Below are 13,085 nucleotides of genomic sequence, written 5' to 3' on the forward strand. Positions count from 1 at the left end.
TGAGAGGTCGCCCGGTATCCCAGAGTCACCGTTCTAGACACCTCACCCAGATGCCATTCAGCTTTCGGCACGGTTTTCACACCTCCGCTTGGGGGTTAATTCTTTCGGGACCACCCCTGGACAATTGTCTGCGACTGCCTATTTATTTTTGTAACCATATTCAGCAGAAACCATTGGTACGGGGACCATCTATCCGCAACCCGAGGACGCGTTCGGTGGCTTTGTCATAGGCCCTTCGGTTCGATTCTAGAGGAATCAAAACCGAACCGAATATATATATATACACACACACACACACACACACATTTAGAAGTTAAAAAACGGTAAGACCGCTCAGTAGACCGTATGTGTAAAGTTTAAATTATAAAGAAAACATTGGAAATGAGCAAATACAGTTTATGGAAAAACGACAAAACTTACAATCAAAGTTTAATAACAGATTTTTTTCAAAGTATGCGCATTTTTTTAAACGGGACAATGTAACTTCGTCTGTTTTAATACCAATGCAAGTTACGAATTATAATAATATACATTTATGGGAATGATATAAAATTTAAGGGATAAACTGGAGTGTGAAGCACAAGATACGTGATGAGAATGTGTTTGTTAAAGCCGAAGGAGCTTTAACAAAAGAGAATTCACAATCACCAAATTACTGTTGTCGATGCTATCACCTTTAGTTTTAAAAAGTCTACGCGCAAAGATTGACAGCTTAGCGCAAGGTAAATATATTATTGAGCGCGAATCGCGAGAACGAACGAGCGAAGCGAGCCCCGCACGTAAAGCGCTATAAGAATGTGCCCGCGCAACCGGCAAATTCTTCATTTTCTTTTTTAGGGGGAAAAAGGAAGTTTTTTTTGACCGATTTATTTTTCAGATTGCAACAAGAACACTTTATGGTGGTTGTTACAATTTTGCCGTTAGATTCTTGGTGTTATTTTCAGGATTTCTTCACACTAACTTGATTATCGGACGTTAACTAGGATTTTGAATTTGATTTTAATCTCATTTAAATTTCTTAAATTTGAATTCAGTAACTACTCTATTGTACGCATTCATATATTTTGAAATCGCCTTAAGAAAATAAGTATTCAATTATACGTATACTCACGTTACTTTTTGGTGGAAATGTTGGTTCAGTATAATCTGCGCTGTAACGATAACTTGCAATTGGATTCACTACCGGTCCAGCAAGAGCAAGAGCATTTATACCTCTTGTACTGCCTTCTCCTTCACTATCAAGAGCTATGACACTTTCTGCGTTACTAACACTAGATCCTGCCCGTATATCTGCTTTGACATCCGAGAGGTTGCTGCTTCGATCACTCTCTCGATAACGATCAGCACTTGAATCGGTCTCTTCTGTGGTGAGAAAACATTTTACAACAACATTTTAGAAAAACATTAAGATTTCCATACCAAACTGTATCTTAAATAACACAGGATCAAAAAAAGAATGTATGAAAAGTACTGGGACCAAAACAAACAAAAACACGTTTTTGTCTATTTTCAAATCAGCTTTTTAGTTGTAACTTGAACATTATTAGAAAAAAGCCGACAATGATGGCACATGGAAGTAAAAAGATTAAGTGTCGCCGTCAATTTGCTTGATGCAGCTTTCACCGATTATTCTATCTTATCTTGTTTTTGTTCGAATTTCAATAATATTTTTTTCCACTCCTGACTGAAAATTGAAAAGTTATATGGTCTTAAAACGAATACTAACATGAGTTAGTAGGCCCCTATTTGAATTTTTTCGATTATTCTGCAGGGCAATACCTACAATAAGCATGGATTTGTAATCTTTTTGAAAATTACAAATATCTCCGAAATTATTAAACATTTGTGACGTGCGTTGAAGAAAGGGAGCTTACTATAAAAAATAAAAATTGAGGTTTTTACACCTTCTTTTTAATGAAACCATCGAAAGAAAGCGTCCGAACGTAGTGGCAAGTGAGAGGAAAGATTTCGTGAGTCGTCCCTCTCTCCTAAAAGTCGTGCCCACCGGGTTGACTTTGACCGCTCGCCCTGAAAAATTCCGTCTTTCAGAGTAAGCCCCCTTTCTTCGGCGCACGTTACATTTCTTAAGCTTATACGGCTTACTATGAAGCGTATATTCTGCAATTTCTACCAAAATCATATAAAGATTTGTTCGTAAATATTCACAAATTTTACAACGCTTAATCTTATACGCTAATAAATCTTGACAACTACAATTTACAAAGAAAAGGAAGAAATATTCTTTCTAATTTCTATTAATGAAATGTAAGAACTCGCCTAGAAAAAAACTCGGATCCGAGTGGAAATATGGAATCCATATCACGGATGCGTATTCTAATTTTAAGCGTACGTAAGCATTAAGGAGAACAGCAAGTGTTTTTGTACTTCGTAGATTTTTACATAAGCGTAGAATAAAACCTATCATTTTATTAGAAGATCCCGCAATAAAATCAATATGATCTTTAAACGATAGCTAAGGATCATATAAAAGAAGCAGATCTTTCGGTAAGTACTATTTTTAATGCTAATAGTATTAGGTTCTATTTGTGTCAACCAGGGTACTAATTAATAGGAAGTGTGGAATTTTTTTAATTCTGTTCCTTCCAGTTCATATTAAAAACAAATCGATGCAGTTTTCCTTGTAAAAGTCCAAATGTGATACTCATGAATATTCATAGATAAACCAATTTCTCTACAACATTGGAGAAACTGCATCGGATCTACCTGTAGCGTTATACAATCACACACACACACACAGGTTATTTCCATGTATAACTATCCATAAATTAGATCCTTTTGACCCTTGTATCTATTTGAACATAATGTTGGCGATTTGACAGAAAATTCTGAAGAATAATAATCAAGTTTCCAGAAAGGTCCATAGGGTGGAGATTCTCTAATATAATGTAATGACCTAATTTGTCATAGCACTTTGTGATGTCTAGGTTGCTATTTGCAATAGATTTAGCTACCAATTGTGGGAATACAATTAAGTTAAGGATTGCTGATCGAACAGAAACAAATGCATGTTGAAACTCTGTTTTGTAAGCTCTTATAGATACTGTTATACAACCCGCTAAGCAATTACGTACCAAGTTGTATATAAAACAAAGTGTCTTTACCCGAGATTCCACGCAGCAAGTTTGTTCGGTAATAATTTCATAGATGTTTCGATCCCGAGTTCCACAAATTAAAGTTTATAACCCATATCATTACTATTTCAGTTAGGTATTAAAAATCTAGATTGCTTAGCAGGTGCATACACACTGTTAACATAAGTAGCAAATGAGTAGATAATTGTTACAGGACCATTTCAAGCATACCCTTATATAACATAATACCTGGAATCCTAGGACCAGATTTTCTTGGGACCTTTTCCTAGCTACTTTTTCGCACTATGTTGTGTACACAATATAGACTCTATCAATTTTTTTATTTCGGATCTAGTTGATGTAAAATAATTATTCATTAATATTGAATGGAAGTATTTACTTTTTTGTTGTATCTTCTATTTGATTTTAAGTTTATAAATTAGCTTTTTGAGTGCCATTTCGGAAATAAAATATGTTTTTCGCTATTATTAGATTTAAGTACTATTTGGTCAATAACTAAAACAGCTTAGAATATAGGAGTTCGCACGCCTCTTCAATATTATTTATTTTATATAAATCATTCCATTATACCTACCACATCTTTTTGATACTAATTGCTTATCAGCTATTCATTAGTTTGACCACAAATTCAAATTATTACTTACTCGCTGTTGAAGATCCGACCTGTCCTCTATAGATTCTAATGCATGGCTGCACATTTCTTCTTCTTTGATGTGTTGATTATTTTTGGTTGTCCTTGGGACCATCCTAATCATAGATTTGACTCCCCTTTCTACTTGCCTGCTTTCAGTGTATCCATCGTTTGTTTAACTTATGCTGCTGATGTTTCCTCAGATTTTCTTTTAACTGTGTTCCTATTACAGTCACTGGGAGAAAGTTTGTTCTCTTTAATATTGGAAATTGTTTTAGACACGATTTCTCTTCTTCCTGCGAGTGTAATAAAACCTTTACTGGTCTCGGCCTTTCGATCTCTGGATGTGCTGCCACACAGTAAGCGTTCATTACACTGATATTGCAATCGATTTTTGCATAGTATTAAAATTAGATTTCACCATCTCGAATCTATTTGAAAGGATATTTACATCTTGTTTCACGTTCTCCCTACTGGCTTCCACCTTCTTAATTTCTTTAAACAGCTAATCCTGTATTCACGCTAAGCATTCAGATATATTTGGTTTAATATCATTTCATGTCTTCCTTCAGGTCGGCTCTTAAAATCGTATTGTTCCTCTTTAAGAGACACTATATGTCTTCTTCGTAGATAGGTGCTGGTAATTTTGCTCGTACGCCACAGAATTTTGTAAAAACACATTGTGGGTTTCTTTCTCTGATACGCACAACCTGGGTGATAAACGATACCACATTTCTGACATGATGTATAATCAATTACGATTATACCCCTACAACCCCGGTAAGATCGTCCTTCAGGTGCTATTGCCAGAACGATACTGCTTCCCGCCTGTTACAATTATGTGATTCAATGTACGTCACGCGACACTATATTCTGCTCAGCTAGTCCCCAACTACTTGAGTTGTGGCTTTGCACACACAGGTGTTCGACACTAGCTTTTGCTTCTAAAAAATCCCAGACTATTCAAGATGCAAGTTCAATAACAGTACATTTATAGCATCTTGTAATACTTGATCAGGAGAGAAAGGGTCAAGGGCTACTCAACTATATCATTTTATACCTCTGAATTCCAAGTCTTGAGAGCTAGGTTAGGTAGACCAATTACATCAGGTGAGCCGTTTAGATCATTAAAATATTCCAATTTTATATTTCATATTAGTAACTGAAACTAGACATACGCTATAGGTCGGTATATGCCCATCCCAGATATTCCAAAAACCAAGAATTACTGTAAATCAGATCGACACAATATGATCCCGTGTATTCTGCGCTGGCGTGCGTGCGCATTTAATGAGTTAAACTTCTCTGTAAGGAATATCGCCGGTGCAGTCGAGAATATTCACAGCGAATTCACTAGCAATAAGCAATTACTGTCAATATTACTGGGTAAAATCTCTCTCCATATAACCACTCAATGGGTAAATTACCTAATTGATCTGAATAAACAAGGTCATCAGGCGATTCTCGAAGATTTCTCCACCTGGACTCAGAAGATAGCGGAAATCATTTCTCAGATCACAATAACAATTAATACTCCTACTACTCTCCAGAATCTAATATCAATGAATCAAACTCAAAGATCAAGAGAACGAACAATTTGAAGAACGAACATTCAGCGCACAAAAAAAACACATGCAAAGCATGCGGAGAAAAATATTCTCTAGAAAATTGTTCAACCTTCAAGAAATTAAATTCCAAAAAACGATGAAAAATAGCAGAAAAAGTTAGGGTGTGATATTGCTGTCTTCAGAAACAAACAGACAAGTGTCAGAAACGACGAATCTGTGGAATCCATGACTGTCCCAAATTTCATCGACAATCAGTTAATAAAATAAATTAATAAAAACATAGAAATAAAGTAGTAATGCGCTTAAAAGAAGGAAAAGAAAGTCTAACGCTAAAGATTCTTCCCATAAGTTTGCGCAGACCTGCAGGAATGTAGCTCTTTTAGATGAAGGAAGTACCGCATCACTTATTCATAAAAATCTTTCGAGGAGTCTGGGACTTGCAGGTCCAAACTTACCAATGTGCTGCAAAAAATCTAAACTCACCAGAACAAAATTGGGACATTGATATGTTGATACAAACATCCGCACCTAAAAGAAGTTGATGTATCTGTAATGCAAGGAGGTAAACAAATGATCTTAATCGGTCAAAATAATGCTTCTCTCATAGTGATTCAACCAAATATTCCTGAAGTTATTCTCGCCTGTCACAATAATAAAGAGAGGCTTCGCGAAGAAGTCAAAAATGTCTTTTCTATTGAAAATTTTGAAGTTATTGAACCAAAAGTGAATAAAACCCAAAGGACAAAAGGAGAAAGAGCTACTAACATAACTCATTCCTCTATACAAAAAATTGGCAAATGATACAAGCTGAGATTACCTTGGAAATCGAACGATCCAGATTTATCTGATACTAAAGAATTGACTTGACGTAGACTACTATGTTCAGAGAAAAAAATAATCCAGGACAAAAATTTAAGAAATTGCTATTTTTGTGCAATAAAAAAAGTTTAACTTGCGCTTGATGCAGCAGGAAAAGTCCAAGGATCATTTATATGGGGCGATTCTATAACTAACGTGATGTTTCAAATATGGAAATGTTGGCTTCAAGAAATGATGAAATTCAAAATTCAAGAAGAGAATGGAGAAGACACTTCGGACATTGACAATATCCAGATTAGATTTCATGGCAGCAGTCTTACGAATACGATTAGCTAAAATAACACCAGAATATTTTGATTTCGCCAAAGCAAATCGATATTACTTGTCTGATTCTAAGACCGCCATTTAGACGATTGAAAATGAGAATAAGGTTTCTAGCTTCATTGCTGCACGAGTGTAGGAAATTTTAGAATTAAGCAGTGCAGCTAGTGCAGTCTAGTTACCACAAACAAACAGTCTCAATGTCTGTCCAGAATAAAAAATTGCTATTCATGGGTACGGATAAGGATAATTGAAAGTATTCGGAGAAGATTATTAGCGTGTCAAAACTTTTGAGGTGCACCTGTTTGGCTCAAAAAGTTGCTGAATAAGATCTGCGAGGCCAGGCTCACTTTCAGCGTTGAGAAAAGCGTTTTTTACCTTTCTGAGTTTCGATACCTAGGTGTTCGCGTTAGCGAGTGAGGCCTTCAAACTGACTCCAACCGGAATACCCCCGGCCTTGAGTGTTGTGGAACAATAAGCAAGAAACTGCGTTTGGAACTCTTAAAAACGAGCTGCCTACGGTCAACATATTAACATATTCTGAATTTTCGGCCCCCTACGTATTGCACAGACGCCTGTATACAAGGGTTAGTGACGGTTCTCACATAATGCCAGCATGGCGAAGAAGGGGTAATAGCCACGCAGCAGCTATTAATCGATGACAGCTTGGCTACTGTAAGAGCGACGATGATAATGACGATTAGCTTAACAGAATGTGCTGGGTATAACCCTTGGAACTCCTTTATGAGTTGCTTCTACCTCTCTTTCTTTTCATTCTTCTTAGCTGGGATGTTTCTATCAGCTGGTGCCAAAACATCGATAACGAACATGGTTTGTTTCTCGAAGTTAAGGTGAGCTGTATCAGGCCTCAATTGCGCAACAGAAACAACTGCTAAAAATATGAAGTTACAGTATAAGCGGCACTTCTCATTCTCTAGAATTGACTTGATTTTCCAAGGAGCATTTATCAGAGCGATATTAAGGTTAATGCCGTAAAAGTAACAGAGATAATAATGAAAAACTCTTAGTGTCGCATTGTGTCCTTAGATATAGGTCGTTCTCGCATGAGTTAGGCAACTAGATGGTATATGGCCTTGCTTCAACTTGTTGCAAATTAGTCTAGAAGATATGTTTCCCACAAGATTTGAAGAACATATCAGAAGAGAAGGAGAATCATAGCGAAATACTGAAGAATTTGATCTGTTTAGATGAAAGTCACCCGGATATGAAAGCAATGATAAAACATCATCATGAAAAATAATGGATATAAATTAACCGAAACCGTAGTTAATGAACTAAGGAGATCATTTTGAATAACCAATATACGACACTGCGTCAGGAAAATTTCTTTCACAAAAGAAATTTAAATCCATCACAACTCATGATGGGATTAAAAGTTAAAAGATTATTGTCGGACAACGAACTAATCCATATGGGTCCAACATGAGCTTCCCTCATGAATCCTTGATGTTTGCCATCATGAAAGCCCCCTTGGTTTCCTTGCCAGCGCTGGCACCTGTACTGGCATATCTCTGGAATGATAACACTATTTTGTACTGGGCTGTCAGTGTTAGGCCAGCATTGGATATCGCTACAGGTACAGTACTACCCCAATAGGAAATTCAACATGGGCCTAGTACTGCGTCAGTGCTAACTAGTACCGTACTACTATACTCGAAACGATATGACAGAAAAGGTATTTAAAAAATAATTATTAGGCGATTGTGAGTATTTTGACTGCAAATATTAATAATCCTGTTTAGAGTAAATACATATATGACATTTTAAACATTATATTACAAATGAAATTTCTAACGCTACGGGGTATCGAACCTGCGCAGTAAAAATAAATACTTAAAGTTATATTCGACTTAATTTCAGATTTGACTTGAATTAAGTATGTACTTGAATTTAAGTGTGCAAACAATCTTGAATAAAGCACTAACTTTTCTTAAACGAGAAATCAGAATTTTCCTACTGGAATAAAGTAAAGTATCCTCCTAAATTTTAATATTCAGTTCTGAAAGTAAGTTGAAGGCAACCTGAAATAACCTGTAAGACTTTCGTCACCTAAAATAAAGGAATATACCTTTCCTGAATTTCAGGTTCACGCTACCTTGTATGACATTACAGAACGATGGTGCTACTATACAGCTCGTGGCCGTTTATTCTAGTCGCATCCTACTCCAATACTCCATGTCGCGTTGGTCAGTGTCGGCTATGATACTATGTTTCCATCATTCGAGGAGTTTTCGTTTCACAGATTTAAAAAAGTGCTGCAGCAAAATCAATTCCAGTTATCAGCCAATATTTGTATTATTAAACCCATCAAAGTAATTAAATTATTACAAAACTTTTTACTTCGCAGCGTGAGCGCCCTTTCACTACATTACGGAACGCAATTGTCTGAAGATTTTGGACCGCACCTGCCCCCAATATACCGTTTTTTTCATTTGTCCTACTTTTCCTGTATTTTCTTACAAGTTTGAACTCAACTTGTATATTTTCTAAGACGAATAACTATTATATAAAAACAGCTGAGGACTGTCGGTAAGCGGTGAGAAATTCCTGGTTTTTAGTTAGAATATCACCTTACATTTCAGTTAGGATAGTGTATTAACTTAAGGTTACACTAGCTTTCAGTATAAATATATTCTTAATTGAAGAGCGAGCACACCTGAATTTCAGGTCATGCCTCCCTGAATTTCAAATAGTCGCGAACTGAATTTCAGGAATCTAATTCCCTTAATTTAATGTTCAGATTTAATTCTTAATTTCAGATTGCCTATGCTTCTTTTTTTGACACCTTAAAATAAGTCGAATTTTCTACTTAAATTTCTACTTAAATTTGCCGTGTGCAATTTGCTGTGTGCATATCTACACCTAAATCTATCGCTTAAAAGTCTTAACCGACAAGTTGAAACGCGATGAAAAAGCCATCCTCATAAGCTACAGTTCAGAAAAGTTAAAGTACCAAATTTTAAGCTCTCTTTTTCTAATTACTTATCATGATACGATGTTATGTAAATGTAAAACACACGAACTGTTAAAAGGAATATCAATAAAATAATTATTAGATAAATAATTTAAATCGATTACAATTTTTCTTCGCGTAATATTTCGTTTTTTCAAGTTGTAGACTACTTTACAACTGTTTACAATGACAGAAAATTTAATTTTTTATGAAGATTTAAAATTTTTAACGGCGGAACTCAGAAATTTGATCGTGAATTTTGACAATTTCTTAATAATAACATATTTTAAACTTTCGTGTACGATTTAGTTTTTAGTTGTTTTATACTATTTTACAACGCTCAAGATTGACATGAAATGTATATTTTTATGAACATTTACAATTACAATTTTTTGTCGTTGAAATTTTAGAATGCATGAACTATATTTTTTAAACGTATTTTTTATGTCCATTTTTTAAGATATAAAATATTCACCCTTCCGACTTCAAAATTTGAATCGTTGATCCGTGAGAGCATCCGAGCTTGGCGCCAGCGGGGGCCTCTTTAGAACATCCATATTGTCACACTTCGAATTTCAAAAAAGTCTCATCGAATCTTTGTCAGAAATTCACTGTTTGTAAGTCTGAAATCATGAAACCTTACAATTTGTGCTGTCAAAAAAATATTCACCCTTTGCACTTAGAAATTTTAATCGTTGATCCGTGAGGGCAACCGAGTTGGGTCCTTGTCGGTGGCACTCGTAGAATTTCCAGGCGTGGAACATCCATTCGGGCCTCCGGCGGGGGCCCTCATTCTAAGAGGGCTCAGCGGGGTTTTTTCCACACGAGTACAGCCAGTAATTGACGAATATTTTGTGTAATGCTCAGCAAGTTGTAATGAAAAGAAGTCATCACCGAGAAGAGAAAATGTGATCATTTGAACTATTGAAATCCATTTTGAACATCCGTAGAGATTATAGTAGATAATCATTAATTAAAAGTACAAATATAAGTAAAATAATCAATTCTAATTTTATTATATTAACAAGTACCGTGTCTTCACAATTAATTTAATTAAATTCATTTATAAATAATTATCTACTGTAGGGTGTTCTCCTCTGCCTAAAATTAAAAAAGGACCATCTTTGGACTATCTTGAAAAGATATGCTTACTAAGGGAAAAGCTTATAGGAAGCACTTCTCATTGCCCAAGAAATTTTTTACGTATCATGAGTATATTGTACTGGGACCCTAAAAACGTGTAATTAATTTAGTGGAAATTGATGAAGACCTTCAACTTGCGCGTTAGAAAATGTGCTTTAAACATTCTAAGATTCTAAGATTTAAGATCCTCGTATATATGTACTGGCTTGGTTTCCGTATAAGCCCGACTCTCCGCCGAGCTTTTTGAAATTAGGAGTTTAATTTTTTATCCAAACGTGGAATCAGTAGGTTAGACAAGGCGGTTTTTCGTAAGGGGAAATAGTATAATATAGTTTACGACTAAGAACTGCGCTGCGCGTACAGCACAGTCCATTTATTTAGAATTAAGTGTTTCACTATCTCATTTTACGTTTATGTCGCAGCATTGTCGGCCTCCTATTGTCCCTCTGGGTTGCAAAAAAATCACAGTGCCCTTTTTATATTCCAAGACCAAATTTATTAAATGAGGCGGGCAATTGATGCGCATTGATAACTCATGTTTTTTCGCAACCCATTCTAACAGCCGAAATGCACTCTAAGTTTACGTTCAAGATAGGCGTCTGTGATAGGATTGCTATAATTGAGTTAAAGTACAAGCTCAAACCTTTAATTTGAGTCCTCTTAAAAACCTCTAGACTCAATGGAAGTTTCGCGTGGAACTTTTTTATGACCCTGTGTGTTCAGCTTACTAACTATATAAATAAATATAAGTAATGAATTGCGTCATTTCTAAATTCGGCTTACATTACATAATATCGGATGTTTATTAATCATATTTAATTTAGGTGGTGATAAAAAATACTTACGAACGTCATTTTCCTGAGATTGTGCTAGTCTTGGCCTCGGTTGCTTAATACGATCCCGACAATGTAGAATAAGTACAATAATCACGCCAACTAGTATTGCACAAATCACGAGGCCCACGACGATCAAAATTAGTTGCCAGTCAACTGGAATCAATGCTAATCATCACAAGTAATTAAAAAATTTGCCTCCACTTACAAAAGAAACTTAAATTTAATATAAAAAGGATTGATTATTCAATTACATGTAAACAATTACATTACATTACCAATTACATGTTTACTATTTTGAGTTTTTGACACGATACCTTCCCTCGGAAGAGATTAACTGACGTTGTAGTTCTTGAGAAACCGAATGATCGAATTAAATGAAGTGTCATTCTTATGTGAACAAGAAGAACAGATATAGATTATAAATCAGAGGAGGCCGAATGCTTAAATATTTTTGTCTAATCGTTTGCATAAGTCGTCCAAATGGAAATATCTTAGACCTTTCAGAGTCGGTTTTTCCAAAAAATGTTTTATATTTTGTTTAATAATCGAAAACAAAGGTACAGGAGCAGTGAAGCTCAGTGTTAGCTGTCTCTGCGTTTTCGCCGCGAGCTCATGTGCCCTTGGAAAAACAGAGGAGGCAGTTACCTGGCTGTGAGTCGAATTGTCTGGAACAGATGACCCTTTTTTTGTTTTGAGACTAAGGTCGGGAATAAAAACTAAAGTTATGAAAGAATGGATTAATTCAATTTTAATTCGTAGAATTAATCAATTTATATAATCAGAAGAAAGTGAAAAAATATTCATGAAAATCGGTTAATATTTAAAGTAACAATAATAATGGATTGATTGTATCCAAAAGGATACAATCACCATTTTGAAAATTTTGTAAGAAAAAAAGAGCGTTCTCTAAAATTCAATTTTTAATTAGACCCAAAATAAATAAATACGTACATTAAAGATATATCAGTAGTATGCTTTCAAGTACTGTGAAAGAATTTTGCTTCTTCAAGCGTGCAAGTTTTCTCCAATTTGGACGGTGATAAAAAATCCAATTTCTGTTTACAAAAAAAAACTTAATCCTCAAATACTAAAGTGCTAAATTTAGAACAGAAAAATTTCATGTAAACGGATTTAACCAATACGGATGAAATGGAGGGAATATGCGAAAGAATTTCTCGTGGAATATTATGAAATGATTGGAAATAATTGAAAAAGGATTTAAGAATTCTTCGGTAACTACAAATCCAAAAAGACATATTTCATAGCTTCAATAAATTCAATATTGCCAATGAATAAGTTTTCATGAAATTATAACCGATGCCAATTACACTGTGATAAATGAATTTTTTCATCAGAATTGACTCATACATATGTAAAAGATGGTAAGAATGTGCAGAAATCAAATCGAAGGTGTCATTATAACTGTTCAAAATTAAAGAATTTTCAATTGTAAACGTAAACAATGAAATATATTGTAATTCAAAATCTTTAAAATTGTGTAAAAAACTACTAATTGTTTGCCAACGTTTCGTGAACACTGCAGTTCACATCTTCAGGGCTAACATGAAACTGAGGTATCAGGTCATGATGTTCTTAGGTATACTTTCTACGATGCCTGTGAATGGCCAGAGCGCCCCACCGTGGGGACTGGTCGAACTTGATTAGCCAATCAAGTCTTTT

At 35.1% G+C, this 13,085-nt stretch overlaps 2 protein-coding genes across 10 annotated transcripts in view; one reads left to right on the forward strand and one right to left on the reverse strand.

Moving 5' to 3' along the window:
* LOC117179929 overlaps positions 1–13,085 on the forward strand; it is a 1,200,486-nt gene that overhangs the window by 381,091 nt on the left and 806,310 nt on the right. The gene's annotated exons all lie outside the window — the stretch shown is intronic.
* Positions 1–13,085, reverse strand: part of LOC117179928 (irregular chiasm C-roughest protein-like) — a 164,437-nt gene that overhangs the window by 65,692 nt on the left and 85,660 nt on the right. The window contains exons 8-9 of the mRNA XM_033372153.1: positions 11,415–11,570; positions 1,112–1,362 (exon numbers count right to left, since the gene is read on the reverse strand). Of these exons, the coding sequence (XP_033228044.1) occupies positions 1,112–1,362; positions 11,415–11,570 (407 nt within the window). The remainder of the gene's footprint in view (positions 1–1,111; positions 1,363–11,414; positions 11,571–13,085) is intronic.

The sequence above is a fragment of the Belonocnema kinseyi genome, chromosome 9 (assembly GCF_010883055.1).
Source record: "Belonocnema kinseyi isolate 2016_QV_RU_SX_M_011 chromosome 9, B_treatae_v1, whole genome shotgun sequence".
In the NCBI taxonomy this organism is placed as follows: Eukaryota; Metazoa; Arthropoda; class Insecta; order Hymenoptera; family Cynipidae; genus Belonocnema; species Belonocnema kinseyi.